General features: G+C 44.2%; 1 protein-coding gene across 1 annotated transcript in view; it reads right to left on the bottom strand.

Annotated features, from left to right (window-relative positions):
- LOC130363086 (calpain-8-like) overlaps positions 1-18,602 on the bottom strand; it is a 60,913-nt gene that overhangs the window by 28,085 nt on the left and 14,226 nt on the right. The window contains exons 2-9 of the mRNA XM_056568426.1: positions 11,963-12,032; positions 8,665-8,783; positions 8,428-8,561; positions 7,197-7,365; positions 6,348-6,431; positions 3,756-3,841; positions 1,895-1,969; positions 1,370-1,530 (exon numbers count right to left, since the gene is read on the bottom strand). Of these exons, the coding sequence (XP_056424401.1) occupies positions 1,370-1,530; positions 1,895-1,969; positions 3,756-3,841; positions 6,348-6,431; positions 7,197-7,365; positions 8,428-8,561; positions 8,665-8,783; positions 11,963-12,032 (898 nt within the window). The remainder of the gene's footprint in view (positions 1-1,369; positions 1,531-1,894; positions 1,970-3,755; positions 3,842-6,347; positions 6,432-7,196; positions 7,366-8,427; positions 8,562-8,664; positions 8,784-11,962; positions 12,033-18,602) is intronic.

Here is an 18,602-nt window from a genome sequence, read left to right as displayed (position 1 = left end):
ATCTCTAGACGGCAGTTTTCACCTGAAGGGGTCAGATTTTCTGTTGTTCGCAGGACCAAGACAGGACTACAGTCGGTCTTTTACCCCTTTTTTCCGACACATCCCCGACTATGCGTGGTACGTTGTCTTCAAGCGTATGAGACACGCACAGCGTCTTTACGATCTCTTTCTCATACTCAGTTATTAGTATCTTATGTTCAACCTCATTTGCCTGTCACCTCGGCCACCTTGGCCAGGTGGGTAAGGTCGGCCATGGAGATGGCGGGGATTGACATTTCCCTATTTGGTGCCCACTCTTCGAGAGGGGCTATGGCCACTAAAGTAGTTATTTCTGGTGGTTCTCTTTCAGACCTCTTAATGGCCGCTGACTGGTCGTCTGAATTGACTTTTCGACAATTCTATTTCCGACCAAAAGATCATGTTTTTGTATCGATCCTCTGATTTGTTTTATTGTCTATGTTTAAGTAGTAGCTTTAAAATTGCAAGATATGAGCCTCCTGTCTGATATATAAATAGAGATTTTCCTAGCTAATGTGACGGAAAATATAAGTTATATGAAGACAGGAGGCGAGTATCTTCCCTCCCTACCCTCCCTGTTATGGTGTTTTTGTTTTCCTTCCAGGGTATTGAAAGGAGAAGACGAAGACAGCGGTGTTTCGGTGCAGCCTGATATGTTCTGTTGCAATTGTTCCTTAACAGTTTCGTTCCCGGTTTTCGGTCCTGTTGGCCGGAGGTTCGGAGATGCCGAGGAGGAGCTGTCCCGGATTCCGGCGTTCCGTGGTTCTGGTGACGGTCATGCAGTTCGCATAAAGAAAGAGGAAGAGGATCTTCAAGCAGTCCCTTATATAGCAGCCAGCATGCTGGGATAGGAGGAGGAGTTCACAGGGGACTGCTGGGATATGTAGTTTTTAAAAGATTTTATTAAAAACGTTTGTATAAAGATTTTTTCTGCTATGGGCATTAATTAAAGAAAGATTAATGCAAGATACTCGCCTCCTGTCTTCATATAACTTATATTTTCCGTCACATTAGCTAGGAAAATCTCTATTTATATCCTGTATTATACTCCAGAGCTGTACTCACTATTCTGCTGGTGAGGTCACTGTGTACATACATTACATTACTTATCCTGTACTGATCCTGAGTTATATCCTGCATTATACTCCAGAGCTGTACTCACTATTCTGCTGGTGAGGTCACTGTGTACATCCATTACATTACTCATCCTGTACTGATCCTGAGTTATATGCTGTATTATACTCCAGAGTGGCACTCACTATTCTGCTGGTGCGGTCACCGTGTACTATGCAGCCTTTAGAGTTGTGAATACATTTTACATATACCATATAATTTACAGTATATCTATTACCCGGGTAATTCTGACACCCTCCTGCTGTAGACCCCCGGACCCAGCTGCCGTTGAACAGCGTCACATTCCACTTGTGCTGATCATTACTGGTCAAGGTGTCAGGTGATAAGTTACAGATTTCCAGCCGAGAATATTCCCTTATCCAATCTGTATACGCCATCCTGCAACCAGAACATTACACCGTCACACACTTATACCGGATATACCATCCAGCTGGAAGTATCCTTAAAGCAGTGTTTTCCAACCAGGGTGCCTCCAGCTGTTGCAAAACTACAACTCCCAGCATGCCCAGACAGCCGAAGGCTGTCTGGGCATGCTGGGAGTTGTAGTTTTGCAACAGCTGGAGGCACCCTGGTTGGGAAACACTGCCTAAAAGTATCATCTCTGCTAACAATAACTCCATGTTGCAGTTGCTCACGCTCGGTCTCCAGTACCCACCAGAGACTACATTACCTACGGATGGTCCTGGCCAATCCCACCCATTGTATACCCTACGGAGGTCACAATTCTTTTCAATGTTCTCACCAGAATTCTCCATCTTCTGCCTTGTTGTCCAGAGCTTCTCTTACTCTTGAATCAATGGAATTCCACTCTGGGGCACTGGAATGAAGCAGAAAGAATGGTGGATCCATAATGTCCTTTTATATATCCATTCATAAGCCTGAATGCAGTAGCCAATGGGTAGATGCTCAGTACAAATGGCCCAGCTGGCTAAGGGCATTGTTTAGTAAAGTAATACCTTAGTGTATGTAAAGGGTTAACATTTCTGCATTACTTCACTGGACGATGCCTTGGTCACATGATTCTCCAAACCAATATTTGTGGGAGAAGTCGCTAATACAGCCTCCCTCTCCTGGGAGAAGGGGTGGAACCAAAATCAGTAAGGAGTAATAATCTACTCCTGCTGGGCTGACTAACCAAATTAAAGGGGTAGTCCAGAGGGGGAAAAAAAAAAATGTAAATCAACAGGTGCCAGAAAGTTATACAGATTTGTAAATAACTTCTATTTCAAAATCTTAATCCTTCCAGTACATATCGGCTGCTGTTTGCTCCAGAGGAAGATGTGTAGTTCTTTTCTGTCTGACCACAGTGCTCTCTGCTGTCACCTCTGTCCGTGTCAGGAACTGTCCAGAGCAGTAGCAAATCCCCATAGCAAACCTCTCCTGCTCTGGACAGTTCCTGACATGAACAGAGGTGTCAGCAGAGAGCACTGTGGTCAGACAATAAGGAAATTCAAAAAGAAAAGAACTTCCTTTGTGGCATACAGCAGCTGATAAGTACTGGAAGGATTAAGATGTTTAAACATACGTAATTTACATATCTGTATAACTTTCTGACACCGGATGATTTGAAAACATTTTTTCCCTCCGGACTACCCCTGTAAACTTCTGGGCCTGGTTCTTGTGCCACATGGCTCCTAGCTCAGCTTACCTAGCTCATATGTCTTCTGTAAGTGAAATCTTGTCTACAATCAAGTTACTGTTCCTGTCTAGAGGATAAAGTGAGGATAAAGTGCTCAAGTTCTTTATTTCCAAGAAGGAGATTTCTGTCTTTGTCAGAGAGGAGAAGGCTGAACAAGGGTCTCCCTGCAATACACTCATCTCTTTGTTGGTTACTAGTTGGAGTTATTGCTGCTAGGCTGTCACATCATAAAAGTTTTTCTGTCCATTTCCCTATGGGTATCGTGTTGCAAACCAGTAGAAAACCAGTCATATGGGTAGGCGGGGTGGAGGCTTCAATTGTGATGTCATTACAAACTACAATTTGTTCCCCATAAAACAAGCCTCATATGGGTCTGTAGGTGGAACATTGAAAGGGGAGGAAAAAATCAAAAAGTAAAAAGGTATTAAAAAAAGCTCAGGCAAGATGGCAGCCACTATAATTATGTGCAAAAAATGAATTAAAAAAATTACAAACTGAAAATAGAAATAGGGTTCAAAAAATAACGTTTCAGTATCTGGAACTAAACAGAAAAAAATCTAGGTAATAAATTCCCTTTAAAGGGGTACTCCACTGGCCAGTGTTCGGAACTAAATGGTCCAAATGCTGTTTTTGAGCTGCAAGGGTCTGCCGCGCCCTCTCAATGCAAGTCTATGGGAGGGGGCGTGGCGACCGTCACGCTCCCTCCCATTGACTTTCATTAAGGGGGCGTGACCATGACGTTACAAGGGTCGTGGCGGACCCCCGCAGCGTGAAAACAGCATTCGGAACGTTTAGTTCCGAACGCTGGCCAGTGAAGTACCCCTTTAAATAAGAGCTACTGAAGAACATGTTGTATCCACACTCCACCACTAGATGGCAATCTCGCCATATGTTATTTTCTAGTTTTAACCCTAGCTCCTATGAGTAACATGAAATATGAACTATATATGAATTCAGCATTTACTCATCGCTCCAGGGTCCGGTCCATTCCACTTCTCCCCAGGGGTTCCTCACTCTGATCAGCTGCACTTTCTGTCCTCGGTAGACAACCTAGGGAAGAGAGGACATGAGAGGTGAAGTGATATGCAAGTAGATAGTGGAACGCCCCAGTCATATCACTATGTAAGAAGGTCTCATAGGGACTCCGTGTGCCACCATATTGCAACAACGAGTTTGAGATCCAATAGGACCTCTCACCAGCACCCAAAACAGCTACAGTCTACAGATAGGTCCTTTTTCTATAGGATCGAGATTCTGGTCTGGCTGATAATCCTTATGCATCAAGGCTCTTTTATGTGTCTGACATTGATATCATAACTACTGTGATAAGGTGGCAAGGAAAGGGTGTTTTTCCTTTGCTCACCCTGAAGAATATCACCTGCTTCTTAAGTAATGAGGCAGCAGGGAAGGGAGGTGTATATAAGATGGAGACCCAGTCTAACCTGTGCTCTCCCTGGGAAACAGCATGTTGCTGTAGGGGGAGACACTCGGACCCTGTTGAGGAGGCACACAGCTGGAATCTGTGAGTGGTCCAAGAAGTGGTGTGAACTGTGAGTAACAGGTTGCAGGTGTAACATGTTTAACTAGCTGAGGGTAGGTCACCAGTTAGTAGTCGGTAGGTCACCAGTGTGTAGTCAGTGACCAGACGGTCTAGGATTTTATTTTGTTCCTGCGTTATGTTTGTTTTTCCCCTGCAACCTGTCTAAATAAAGCTGGCAAGGTGCCAGGCTTGCATGAATAACCATTGTCTGCGGGTTTATTGAGTTGAAACGTGTCCCGTGGCAGTGTCCAGGACGATCCCCAAGGAGGAATCCTTAGACTACCTATAGGTCCTCTCTGGGGGAAATCTAACTTGCATATCTTTTTTATGTCAGGAAGCATGGTGTGACTTATAAGACTCCCTGTGATAGCTTCTCAGTCTCCATGTGCCACCATACTGCTACAATGAGTCTGAATCCTAATAGGACCTCTCACCCAGCGCCCAGCACCCGAAACAGCTGTCTACAGATTGGTTCTATTTCTGGCTGATAATCCTAAAGCTTTTTTATGGGTCAGACTTGACTTAACGCATTACTACCTATAGATGGCACTAAAAAGCCAGAATGTTTCTTCTGGATGACAGCTAATTTGAATATGTTTTTCCCAGAAAGCATAGTGGGTCTTATGAGACTCCCTGTGATACCTTGGCAGTCTCCATCCGCCACCATACTGCAACAATGAGTTTGAGTCCTAATAGTACCCCCTCACCCTGCCAAACAGCCCTCGAATGTTAGGGGCAGCGCTCCAGCCATCCATCCTGGCCATGAGCGCTCCCCTGTTTCTGCCCGTCCCGGGACTCGCGGACGTGCCCGCCCACGTGTCCCGGGCGTTGCTAGGGGCAATGCTACGGCCGTTCCGTCCGGCTGTGAGCGCTCCCAATCCTGTGCCCACGGTGGTTCTAGGAATAGCTATGCGGGAAGCGCCTGCATGCGAGTCCGGAGTGACCCCTCACCTCACTCTGCACCCAGCAGTTCCTCAATCCTCCTTCGCCGGCGTGCATATCCCCTTCCCTTAGGGCGCGCACGCGGACATTGCTAAATTTAGAGGGCCAGTATGTCCATAATTGGTTCTTCTCTGGGCGGACTCTATATTAGTCCGGCGCCTGCTTAATATGTTGCTGGATCTTTGTGCTTAGTGCCCTGGAGAAAGTGTTTCTGAGTTTGTGCCATATTAGTGTTTTTGACCTCCAACTTGTGACCTGACTTCGCTCCTTTGCCGCCTGCCTCCTGACCATATGCCTGCGACCTGACTACGCTTCTTTGCTGCCAGCCTTCTGACCCATGCTACGTCCCACTACGCTTCTTCTCTGTGCCAAGTTCATCTGTGCATCCTGTGTGGATGGATCATGGAAGGGGTAGCGACGTGGGTGCCGCCTGCCGCAGCAAGACCATCCCGCTTTGCGGTGGGCTCTGGTGAAAACCAGCAGCACCTTAGACTCCGCTCCCTGGTGCGGTTCAGCCATTGTCCACACAGGTCAGCGGATCCACTTCCCAGCCGTCTACAGAAAGACCGTTACACCGAAATAGCTGTGCCATAAGTCAACATACTGCAAAGACAAGTTTGAGTCCTAGTAAGACCTTTCACTCAGCCAACCAGCACCTGAAACTGCTGTGCCATGTGTCCCCAAACTGCAACGATAACTTAGATAACTTAGAGCCAATCAGCAACCAAAACAGCTGTCTACAGATGGGTCCTCTTCTTGTAGGATCAAGATTCTGGTCTGGTGATAATCCTTGTCATGCATCAAGGCACTTTCCGGACGTTGACTTACAGCATAACTACCTATAGGTGGCACTAAAAAGCCAGAACGTTTCTTTGTGAAGGAGAGCCAATGTGCATATCTTTTTCTCAGGGAGCATGGTTTGTCTTATAAGATTTCCTGTGATTGCTTGGCATTCTCCCCAAGGAGACACATTTTAACCCCCTCAGATCCTAATAGAGTGGAAACTTTAACAAATGCCCCTATATGATAAGGGAATAAAAAAAAGTTATAGAAGGTTTATACGTTTCACTTTACCTCTTCTGCTCCAGTGACTGAATAAGCATGTCCTTTAACCAGTTTTCGGCTTGTGATGCTTTCACTATCGTACGCATTTGTAATCTAGCAAAAAGAAAAAATTTACGAAGAAACATTTAATGGGGTTAATAGGGGTATTTCAGCCCTATAGGAGGTAATCACTATCCACGGGACATAGGTGTGTTATTGCAAGGGTCTAACCTCTAGAGCAGAGTCCCAACTCTCCCCACTGCATGGAGTGGAGGGCAATATTAGTAAATCAGTTTTGCAGCATATTTTATAAAAAAAAGAAGGGTATCAGTGCAAAGTACAATTTGTTCCGCAAAAAACAAACCCTTGTATTACTATGTAGATACAAAAATGTAGGACTTATGACTATGACTTATGGACTTATGACTATTTAAAAAAATTAGATGGAAAAAATGAAAAGGTTTTCATGTTTTATGGAAAAATGTAGGATATCAGTACAAAGTACAATTGGTCCCGCAAAAAACAAGCCCTCAAATGATAATATAGATGGAAACCATGGTAACATTTATTTATACTTCAATCTAGCAATCTTTACCTCTCAGCAACCTACAATTATTAAATTTGTATTATTTTTTTTTTTATGTGGTGGAGGTGCTGATTGGAGGAGAGTGGGGGCTGCAACTGAGAATCTGCCTGCCTAAATGCTGCAGATACTATTGACTATGGCATCTAAGGAGTAAATGGCTAGGATCTGAGTTCTCTCTGTTGTAGACTTAGCTACATACTTCCTCTCCTACCTATGACATACATGTATGTCAAATGTCAGAGAGGGTTAATAGTAACAGATTATTATTAAACTTTTATAAAATTCCATCTTACATCAATTGAGCATCCAAGCAATGACTCGGCCTTCAGAGCTTTCTGTATGATCTGGAAGAGATCGGCCGGCGCGTTCTTCAATTCGTATTGCTCAGAGATTCCTCCAGTGAAATCTTCAAAACCCTCAATGGTGCTTCCTCCAGTCAGAGCTTCGTATGAACCATTCAGCCTGTCAGCACAAGATGTGGAAAAGGTCATTGAAGGTGCAATATATTGTCATAATCCTTTAGCTGTGACTAATCTCTTGGGTGCAGTACCTTTAATTCACCACTAGATATCAGTGAGTTAAATGATGATATGCTGACTGCCTGTAGCCACCAATAAAATGTTGGGCTAAAGAGCTCCCCTGTAGCGATCACATTTGGCCAGGCTTTGCATGATGCACTTTGGTCAGTTAGGAGTTACAGGCCTGGGCCAATCAGCAGCTAAGGTGGGGTATTTGTTTCCTTCTCAGCCTTTTGGTTGTGCAATTGATGTTTAGCTTTGTTCTGATTTTAGTCTTGTCTGTTTCAGTTCTTACTTTCAGTTTCATTTTACCATGGCTTTGTAGTACTGACCCATTTATCTAGTTTTTAGGCTTGTCCTGTCTGTCTTGTTACCTGAACCTGTACCCTGACTTGTAGTCTGAGCTGTTTATGTTTTGTACTCCACCACAGTATGGGTCCTGATCCATTGCTTTTTGCTTTCCCCCCAGTCTGGTGTGTTGTTTCACTGTGTGGTTTTGTGTTATCCTGTACCTGTGTATCCTGATCTGTATAGTGTCCTGGCTTTGGTTACCAGTTCACTCACCTTTATTTATGGTAAACCTGCTGCTAGATCTTCCTAGTAACCTCTATGTCATCACTCTCATACCTGCTGTATTACTTTGGTCCTGAATCTTAGTCAGTGCTCTATATACCTGCCGATATAGCTATAGCTGTTTGTTACCATATTACATAATATATTTCATACCTACCGGTATATATTATCCTGATTCCCTGTTTGTTAGTTCTGTGTCTGTTTTACCTTTTGTATCCTGACCTCCATACAGTTTTGTTTATTATTTTGACTTGTGATGCCCCTGCACTTTATATAGCACAGGGACTGTCTATGGCAGATATGCAAGTAGACAGGGTTAGGGGTTCTGGGTGAGCTCAGGGCTGCTCTATTCCCTGCCCTCACCTTCCCATTGTTATCCAATGACGTACATTTAAAGGGCATGTCCGCTTGGTAGCATGATCCTGGAACTTACTTGGCATAGGCCTTCTCCAGCAGCGCACTCCAGAACTCATCACCCTCCGCTGAATGGACAAACACCAGCTCTCCATTTTTGGTGGGCAGCCGATCATCCACAACAACGTCCACCCACTCACCGAACTGCCAGAACTGGAACGGGAAAGGATATTGCGGTAAAACAAACAGAATCGTAAAGTGTACCTGATGTCTTAAAAAACTTAACCGGAACTGAACCTGAAGATCGTCCTGTTACCTGGAAGTGGAAGATTCCGGCATAGTCCTTCTCAAAACTCTGGTTGTCTGGAACTACTTGAGCCAAAATGTCTTGGTCCAAAGTGAGAGATGCAATGGCAGCCAACAGCCAACAGTCCCCTGTATAGTGAGGACATTGTATAATCTGTATTATGGACTGAAGCCACATGCACATTGCCAGGCAGCTGCAAAAAGCTGCAATCACTTCACTTCACTTTTTGCTTATAGGGTTTTTTTTTTTTTACTAGACGCCCCCCTGCCCCCAACCCCACCCCCATAAGTTAAAATTATATAGACTCTGTTCTGAAAAATTTAAAGACTTATATGGGCATTTTATAAAAAAAATAAATAAATAAATAAATAAAGTTTTGATCAATCGGGGTCTGACTTTTAAGGTCCCGACCGATCACTAGATAGATCTGGGAGAAATACAAGCCATACTCCTTCCCTTTCAGGTCTAAACCATGTGACCATTATAGGGTTTGTCCGGGGCGCAGAAAAGGTCCTACCAGTTATACTTCTCTACAATTCCTCTCCCTGATTGTCTCGGAAGTATACTCTTCCGAGACGGGAGTCAGGGAGCAGAATAGGTAAGACCCCTCCTATTAAGGAGGACTCCCCCCAGAAACGAAGAATTTCTCAAATGTTAAAGGGGTACGCCACTGGAAAACATTTTCTTTAAAATCAACTGGTGACAGAAAGTTAAACAGATTTTAAACTACTTCTTTTAAAAAATCCCAATCCTTCCAGTATTTATAGTACACAGGAAGGTTCTTTTCTTTTTGAATTTCCTTTCTGTCTGACCACAGTGCTCTCTGCTGACACCTCTGTCCATTTTAGGAACTGACCAGTGTAGAAGCAAATCCCCATAGCAAACCTATCCTGCTCTGGACAGTTCCTAAAATGGACAGAGGTGTCAGCAGAGAGCACTTGTGGTCAAGCAGAAAGGAAATTCAAAAAGAAAAGAACTTCCTGTGGAGTATACAGCAGCTGATAAGTACTGGAAGGATTGGGATTTTTTACAAATCTGTACTTTCTGGCACCAGTTGATTTAAAAGAAAATGTTTTCCAGTGGAGTACCCCTTTAAAGTGGTACTCTGGAGGGGGAAAAAAAGGTTTTCAAATCATCTGGTGCCATAAAGTTAAACAGATTTGTAAATTACTATTTGATAATCTTACTCCTTCCAGTACTTATCAGCTGCTGTGTGCTCCAGAGGAAGTTGTGTAGTTATTTTCTGCCTGACCACAGTGCTTTCTGCTGACATCTCTGTCCATGTCAGGAACTGTGCAGAGCAGGAGAGGTTTGCGATGGGGATTTGTTTCTAGACCAGTATTTCCCAACCAGGGTGCCTCCAGCTGTTGCAAACTCCCAGCGTGCTAAGCAGCAGGTATCATGGTCTGGGCAGTGGATAGGGGACCAACGCCAATGCACAGAGGAGTGTTTCTCAACCAGTGTGCCTCCAGCTGTTGCAAAACTACAACTCCCATCATGCCCTGCTTCTGAAACACTATCCTAGACAATGTGTGACCGTCGCTCCATTCAGACATCTCAAGATCGCTGGGGGTCCCAGCCATCAGCGCCCCAGAGATCATGCACTTCTTGCATACCCTGTGCATAGGACAGTGGTCTACAAACTGTGAACCATCTGGAAGTCCTTAGTTTTGTGGCCACTGATCTAAGAGCTTAGGTGTATGTGTTCCATCTAAACTCTCACAATAGGATATCATTGGGCCCCTTACCTATGGGGCCCTTGTGCATCTGCTTAAGTTGCACATCTGGTATGTCTGGAGCTACTATGGGTTACATTAAAGGGGTATTCCAGGAAAAAACTTTATATATATATTACGCTCTATGCCTGAGATAACACATGTTGCGCTCTGATACAGCCCTGCATTCTTTACGTAAATCTGGAGTATAATATTCTGGTATATCGTACACTTGAAAATTCCCTGAGTGGTTATGATTAAGTAATCCAAATGGAAACTTTGTACATCCGTGGAAATACACTGAATTACGTCTACTTGGCATGAACTAAACTGTTACATATCTTAGAATTGTCCAGTTAGAGTTCTGCATATATGATCTGTGCCGTTGTGGCTATTTTATATTGGATTCTCTGGATTAGATGATGGCCCGTAACTATATAGATTAGTAATATATAGATTATTCTATTTTTCTAGTTCAATTTAATTCTATTTCACTATTTTCACCATTGTGATTTTAACATTGATATAATTAAAAGGTATTTTTTAGAGGTTCCCTTCTTGGTCTATCAGTTTGTGTATGTATATATATATATATATATATATATATATATATATATATAATCAACTGGCTTCAGAAAGTTAAACAGATTTGTAAATTACTTCTATTAAAAAATCTTAATCCTTCCAATAATTATCAGCTGCTGAAGTTGAGTTGTTTTTTTCCTGTCTGGCAACAGTGCTCTCTGCTGACATCTCTGCTTGTCTCAGGAACTGCACAGAGGAACAGAGAGCACTTAGACAGAAAAGAACCACTTAACTTAAGCAGCTCATAAGTACTGAAAGGATTAAGATTTTTTTTAGAAGTAATATACAAATCTGTTTAACTTTCTGGAGTCAGTTTATATATATAAATAAAAAAAAGTTTTTTTTCCTGGAATACCCCTTTAAGATTGGGCCATACGTCAGGTTGTTCCCATTTCAAACCTACAACGGACCCTTCTTCACATGGACCATATAATGGAAGGTCTCCCCCCCCCCATTTTTATTACTACTGGTGTTGAATGTTTTGGGGATAAATAAGCAGGAGAAGATAAATATAATTAAAGGGGTATTACATGAAAAAAACTATTTTTTTTTTTCATACCAACTGGCTCCAGAAAGCTCAACAGATTTGTAAATTACTTCTATCAAAAAAATCACCAGTACTTATCAGCTGCTGAAGTGAATTTGTTCTTTTCTGTCTGACCACAGTGCTCTCTGCTGACATCTCTGTCTGTCTCAGGAACTGTCCAGAGCAGGAGAGGTTTGCTATGGGGATTTGCTGCTACTCTGGACAGTTCCTGAGACAGACAGGGGTGTCAGCAGAGAGCACTGTGGTCAGACAGAAAAGAACATCTCAACCTCAGCAGCTGATAAGTACTGGAAGGATTAAGATCTTTTTAATAGAAGTCATTAATCTGTTTAGCTTTCTGGAGCCAGTTGATATGGCAAAAAAAAAAAAAAACGTTTTGATGGAATAAATAACCCTTTAACATAGAAGATACAAAGGGATCTGAATGGATGAAACATCTATTTGTGATGATCTTACTCACCAAGCGCGCCCTGCCGAATGTCTCCACGGGTAGCTCCATCTATAATGAAGTGCGGGTGCGCGCATATTTCCTAAAAATGATGAAGTGAATGATCCATCAGTATAAAGAGGTAATAACGTGTGTACATTATAAAGAGAAAGAGACATTTTTGAACAGAAAACCAGCAGGATCGGGGCCAAAGATGTCTATGGGCGAGACCATCCCTATCAATGTGCACATAGAACTTCCCTGTTATACCGGAGCATCTACAAGCGGCCAATATACTGTCTTCATTTAGAATTTATTTTATCTTTATCGAAAAGTTTATTTTCCACAATTAGGGCCATAGCAAATGTGTATAGTTTTTGTTCTGTTTTACTACTTAAATTGCTTTCATTGTCCTATTGTGACCCCTATAACTTTGTATTTTTATTTTTTTGAGATGTAGTTTTTATTGGTACCATTTTTGGGACAATATTTTATTTTAATCAATTTTTAAAGCGCACCTGTCATAGCACAGAAAAATAATAACACTTCTATATGTTACTCACTAGGTCATGCAAATGCTTTATATGTCTTTTTTTTATGTGTGTAGCTTCTGTATTTGGTTCACAAATCCCTCTGATCTGCTGCTCACTCACTCTGACATCCACATGCCACTGAGCCCGCCCTCACTCACCATGCATTCACTTCCTCCCTGAGTCTGCTGTGCTGGGTCTCTTCATCCAATCACTGCAGGCTGCTCTGTAACCACCTCCTCTCTTTTTTCATGCTGCAGTGTGATAGGACAGGAGTGGGCACAGAGGAGTGCTAGTCTCACCCTCACCTTCTGGACTTTGTCTCAGCCTGTGCTTCAGTTGGGACAAAGAGGATGCTGCAGCCGGACAAGATTATGTTCTGGATGTTATGGGGACCCCTAATGGTCTTTTTTGAAAGCCATGATTTCTATAAAAAGGAGATACATTTTGCTTATGAAGCATATTAGAAAAGTTAATGTTTTGCCAAGATGTCCAACATATAAAAAGTTTTTGATCCTGACAATGGAGGGGCAAGCTGTGCATAACTAACTTGCCCCCTGACTGGTGAGCAGTTAAGGGGTTAAGAAATGTACAGGCAAGGTTTTTTAGCCCCCTCCCCCGCCTGTAAAACTTGCCAGTGGCTACAGTGGTATGTCCCATGGGTGGGGGGGAAGGAGTGCACCAATCAGGGGTGTAATAGTTTCCCGGGCTTTCAGAGGCCCTCCCCTGGGTATTTATAGCTGTGGTGCCTCCCTTCCCCCCTCAATCTACCCAGGACCCGGAGTTTTGTCTGCCGGTTGGTATGTATCTGCCCCTTATATTATGGCCCGGATGGAGCAGGAGGGTGAGGGCTGGCATGCTCGCTTGTGGCTGAGCTGGCCTCCCCTCCTGTTGCACCCTGGCGTTGGGTTCGGGAGGCTGGCGGACCTCTCACAGTCCCACTCTCCTTCCCCCTGTCCTGCCCGTTCCTTTAATCCCCTTCCCTGTCCCGTTCCTTTAATCTCCTGCCCGTTCCTTTAATCTCCTGCCCGTTCCTTTAATCTCCTGCCCGTTCCTTCAATCCTTTTCCCTGGCCCGAACTCCCCCTCCCATGTGTGCTCCTTTTGAGCGCGCTTTGCCTCCTTCCCCCTTTACTGTCACCTCCGTTTGCGGTGGCGGCCCCCTGGGTGGCTGCTGCTGTTTTTTTTTTTATTTATTATTTTTTTTTTTTATAGGCTTGCGCAAATGGACGTTTATTAACGTCCATTTGCGTGTCCCTAGCTATGATGCGCGCTCACAAGTTGAGCGCGCATCATAGCCGCTGGGTCCCGGTTGCTATTAGCAACCAGGACCCATGCTAATGCCGGACATCGCCGATCGGGCAGATGTCCGGCATTACCTTTTGGATGCGGCGATCAAAGTTGATCGCCGCATCTGAATGTATGTATAGGCGTCCTGGCTGCTCAGTCGGGCTGATCGGGACCATCGCGATTAAATCGCGATGTCCCGATCAGCTGGAACGCAGCAGGAGGGTCACTCACCTGCCTCCTGCGCGTCCGCTCGTGGATTGATTGCTCCAAGCCTGAAATTCAGGCTTGAGCAATCAATCGCTGATGACCCAGATCATTGCCATGTTAATACATGGCAAGTGATCTGTGTTAGGATCTGTGTGTGTGCAGTGTTGTGGCTCCCTATGGGAGCTATAGCATTGCACACAAAAAAAAAAAAAAAAAAGTATGTTCATGAACATCTATTTAACCCTTGCCATAAAACGTTTGGCACACTACTCCCCCCCCCCCCCCCCCCTTTTTTTTTTCCCTATACAAAAAAATAAATTAATAAATAAATAAAAAATAAATAAATAAAAAATAAATAAATAATAGAATAAATTGAATAATAATTAAATAAAATATAAAAATCTGTATTACATCAAGCATATACACGTATACGGTATCGCTGCTTGCGTACATGTCCGTACTATCTAAATATATCTTCGATTGCAGTACTCCTTCAATGGCGTACGCGCAAAAAAAAAAAAAAAATGAAATAAATAAATAAATAAATAAAAAATAACGTAAATAAATTAATTAATTAATATTACAAAAAAAAAATTTTTTTTTTTTTAAATAAATAAATAAATAAAAATTTACACATAATAATAAATTATTAATAAATTACAATGAAATGAACAAGTACAAACTGTGTAGATTTCAATACACATACGCATGTGGTATCAAAGGCCACGTGCGTCAATGTCCGAACTATCAAGTTATATATCCTCATTTGATCGCACGGTTTAGGGTGTAGGCGCAAATTAATAATTAAATATATAAATTCTACAGTCCCATATAGTGTATTTTGGTCGCTTTTGATACCTAAAAAAATAAATAAATAAATAATCACAACTCTGATTGACACGACACTGGTACCGCTGTAAACTTCGGATCACGGCGCATGGTTCTTGCAGCCACTGCACCCCAAACCCTCCATCACCTCTCCGCCCCAAGTTCCAAAAAAAAAAAAAAAAAAAAAAAATTTAATAAATAAAAAAAAAAAAAAAAATGTATTATTAAAAATAAAAATGAAATAAAAACCCACTGCGGCCGCTGCTGTCCCTCTTCCTGAGTCCTCTGCTGCTGGTTTTCCGGCGCCATTCCAGGCGGCGGCAGAGTACCCGCGACCAGGTGGTCTCCAGCGTGCCTTGTCCCACGCCTGCGGTGGTGAAGTGGTTCCTCCATCTTTTGTGCCTTCTCCATCTTCTGGACTTAGCGAGCGTTCTGTTGCGGGGGGCAGGGGTGGCTCTATTTTCGTGCCTGCTCTTGGGGCTTTGGCAGGCCAGTTGTCTTCAGCTGGCTAGGCTGGGTTGGTGCCCTCTCCTTCCCTGGTTAGTGTGCTTATGGCTGTTCTGGGTAGTATCCGCCTTTTGTTCCTGTGTGTTTGTTGGGTTTGGGTCTCGGATGTAGGTGTATGTCTATGTTGGTCTCTGGTTGTGAGTTGGGTACGTCTCTTCTTGACGGGGTGCTTTGGTGTGGTATCATTTTCTGCTGTGCTCACTTAGGTGAGTGGTCTTTTGGCCTTCCACTCTGGATGACCGGGTTTTGTGGACTTAGCTCCTGAGGCTTGTTCCATATCCTGATTGGGTGGCACCCAGTTACGGTTTTGTTTCTTTTGGTTTTCTCCCCTCTTGGTTTGGTGTTTCTCTCCGTCACTAGTTGTAGCCTCTCTCTGCAGCTCTGTTCGTCCCAGTGTATTGTCTGATGTTTTTGCCTGTTTTGCTCCCGATCTCTGGTAGGCATGGGACTCCTCTATGTCGTGCTGGGTGCTTTAGCTGATGTGGCGGTGGGTAGGTTTTTCTTGGGTCTCAGTTTGTCTTTCCTTGTGGGTTCTTCTGTTTGTGGTTGTTTTTCCGGAAGGGGATTCTCCTGTGCTCTACGCTTGTTGGGGTGGGGTTTGTTGCAGTCTTCCGCATGCCGTGTTGGCGTTGGTCTGCAGTTTTCCTGTGAACGGGGAGTGTTTGCATTTTCTCTGTTTTGGTTTCCTCGGGGCTTGCTAGGTGCCCCTGTTCCGGTCCTTGCTGGTTTACTGTATGTTCCGCGTGGAATATGGTTCTGGGCGGAGTTTTTTCCTGCAGGTTGTCTCTGGCCACCGAGGGTGTCTGGTATTTGTGCCCCCGCATATGTGCCCCATGTACGCTATGGGCTGACATTTCGGTTGGTTGGGTTTTTTTCAGGAGTTGGACAGTGGACTGGCCTGCTTTCAGTTCCCCGTTGCAGTGCACGGGGAGCTCGCTCTGTTCTCGGTTGTGGCTGGTTTGGTCGGTTGTTGGTGTGGTGTTTGGTTTTCCAGTGATGCTGCGGTGGGTTTCTGCCATGCTTGGGGTTTTGTTTGAGCTTTTCCCTTGGTGTTGGTTGTGGGACTTTGGGTGCTTGCTTCGGCAGCTCATGTTTTAGACTTGTAACGTTACTGTGTGGGTTGGCATGGCCCCTGTGCTTGGTTGCGCGCTATTTTTGTGATGCTTTTCTTCTTTTCTAGTGTGTGATTTGAGTGATCGGGGGCGTGTTTTCTTCCTGTGCTCTGCCTGTTGCATCTAGTGCTTCGCTGTTTGGAGTTACAATTTCTTTCGGGGCTACGCTCCCTGGGGTCGGTATTGGGTGTTGATGTTTTGTCCCGTTTTCTCTGGCTGTAGTTCCGGAGGGTTGCTTGTGTGGCCGGCCCGTGGGTCCTTGGGGAGAGTGGTGTAATTCTTGGTCCACTTTGGTGGCTCCTGCGGTTTGGTCGCACTCACGGTACGGCGCTTGCGAGTGGTTAGTGTTGGTGTGGAGGCCGGGATGTCTACAGTCGAGGAGGGTCCCGGAGGTTCCAGAGGGTCTGTGGACAGCGGATAAAACATAAAAAATAAAAAAAAATTATATATATTGGTTTCCATGCCTGGACTGCCCTTTGATGTACCTTACAAGGCTCTGATGTTTGATTTACTGTTTCGTTTTAATAGGATGTGATAATGGAAGTTATCTGCTGTGTCACCTCTCCAAGGAGGTTCGAGATTTGGGCAGTGTTCTCAGTGTATCCAAATAACATTCTGAGTATGTGATGCTGGGATCTTCACCTGTTCATGTGAATCACCTACAAAAAAAAAAAAAAAATGAAATGTTGGTTGGCTTTCCCGCTGTGCTGCGATCCAGTGGGGTGCGGTTGGCGCACGGCACATGGCAGGGGGTGATTTTCTTTCTGCTTTGCAGGTGGTGTATACCTAGGGGGCCCGTGAGTGGGTGGTGTATACCTAGGGGCTGGGCCCGCGAGTGGGCGGCCTTGCTGTCGGCGACCGTTTTTTTTTTTTCCTATCAATTTTTGGGTCGCTTGGTGGCGGCTGCGGGTCGGGTTTTTTGGTTGTCGTTTTGCGTAATTTTTCTAATCCGAGATTTTGCGCTAGCTTTTTTCAGGGCTATGTGGATGGGGTACTTTTTCTTTCTCCTCGTCTCCTTCCATGGGACTTGGGGGTCCGTGTTTTTGGGTGCCTATTTTGTGCGTTTCATGGAAAATGTTTAAAAAGTTAAAAAAATAAAAAAAATAAAAAAAATAAGGCCCGTCGGTCCGAGACTGTTTAGGCGATCCGGGAGACGCAGCTCGTGCTCCATGAGGGTCCGTGAATGACTGTTTTGTGAGTTCGGGTTTACTCTCTTTTTGTATCGGGCCAGCGGAGGTGGCTGGGTTTCCGGAGAGGGTAGCGCTGCATGTGGGGCGCGGGCGATCTGCATGTTGTGTTGCTATTTTTGCCCAGTTTGATGTTTCCCATGTGTGTTTTTGTTTTAAGAGCGGCTTTCCGCAAGGTGGTGCGAGTGCTGCAGCACTCTTCGGTGTATGGGCGAGTCTGAGAGAGAAGTTCACACGGGTTATTTAAAAAAATAAAATAAAAAAATTTAAAACACATAAAAAAAAAAATAAAAAAAAATGGTCCTGGTGGCAGGTACCTCGGATTTCCTGGAGAGGAAATGTGTTGAGCGGATTTCCTGGAGAGGAAATGTTTTGGGTGTGCCGGGGGGCTGAGGTGGCCCCAGGTGTTGGCTATCCAGTATCTCTCGGGTGGGGGACGGAGTCCAGTGTAGGGCTAACTGGTCTCCTCCGTGACGGTAAGAAGACGGTGAAAGCGGGGTCAACCCGGGGTAGACCTCCACACAGGACGGTGTGGCAGCACCTCTCGGGTTGGTAAGAAGCCAATCGGTGTCTTTGTTACAGTTAAATTGTTATTTATATAAGTAATTTTATAAATAAAGCTGTGGCCGATTCCCACCCACGGAAAAGTTGAATTGTTGTTGTGTCAGTTATTATTTAATTAATTATTGTAGTAAGGGGGAGAGGGAGTTATAGCCTGCTAGGAGCTAATTGGGTCTCAACAGTCTGCTCATTTAATTCATGTTTTTTAAGACATTAGGTACCAAAGAAAAACAGCATTTCCGGATTTGTGTTCCCCCTAGGGACCAAAGGGCTTGATCTATCAAGGACACTGCAATACTAATGTAAGTATGCTGTCATCTTCTATTACACCCTGTCTGGTTATCAGGTCAGACTTGATGGGGTCAGAATTTCATTGCCAACTTTAAGGGATTTGGTGTGGAGACTATAGAATGGCGTTATCGAATAAATACATCCAGAGAGGCGGGATTGTG

The sequence above is a fragment of the Hyla sarda genome, chromosome 3 (assembly GCF_029499605.1).
Source record: "Hyla sarda isolate aHylSar1 chromosome 3, aHylSar1.hap1, whole genome shotgun sequence".
Lineage (NCBI taxonomy): Eukaryota > Metazoa > Chordata > Amphibia > Anura > Hylidae > Hyla > Hyla sarda.
Note: the sequence above shows the minus strand (reverse complement) of the source record. Positions and strands in the feature narration are given on the sequence as shown.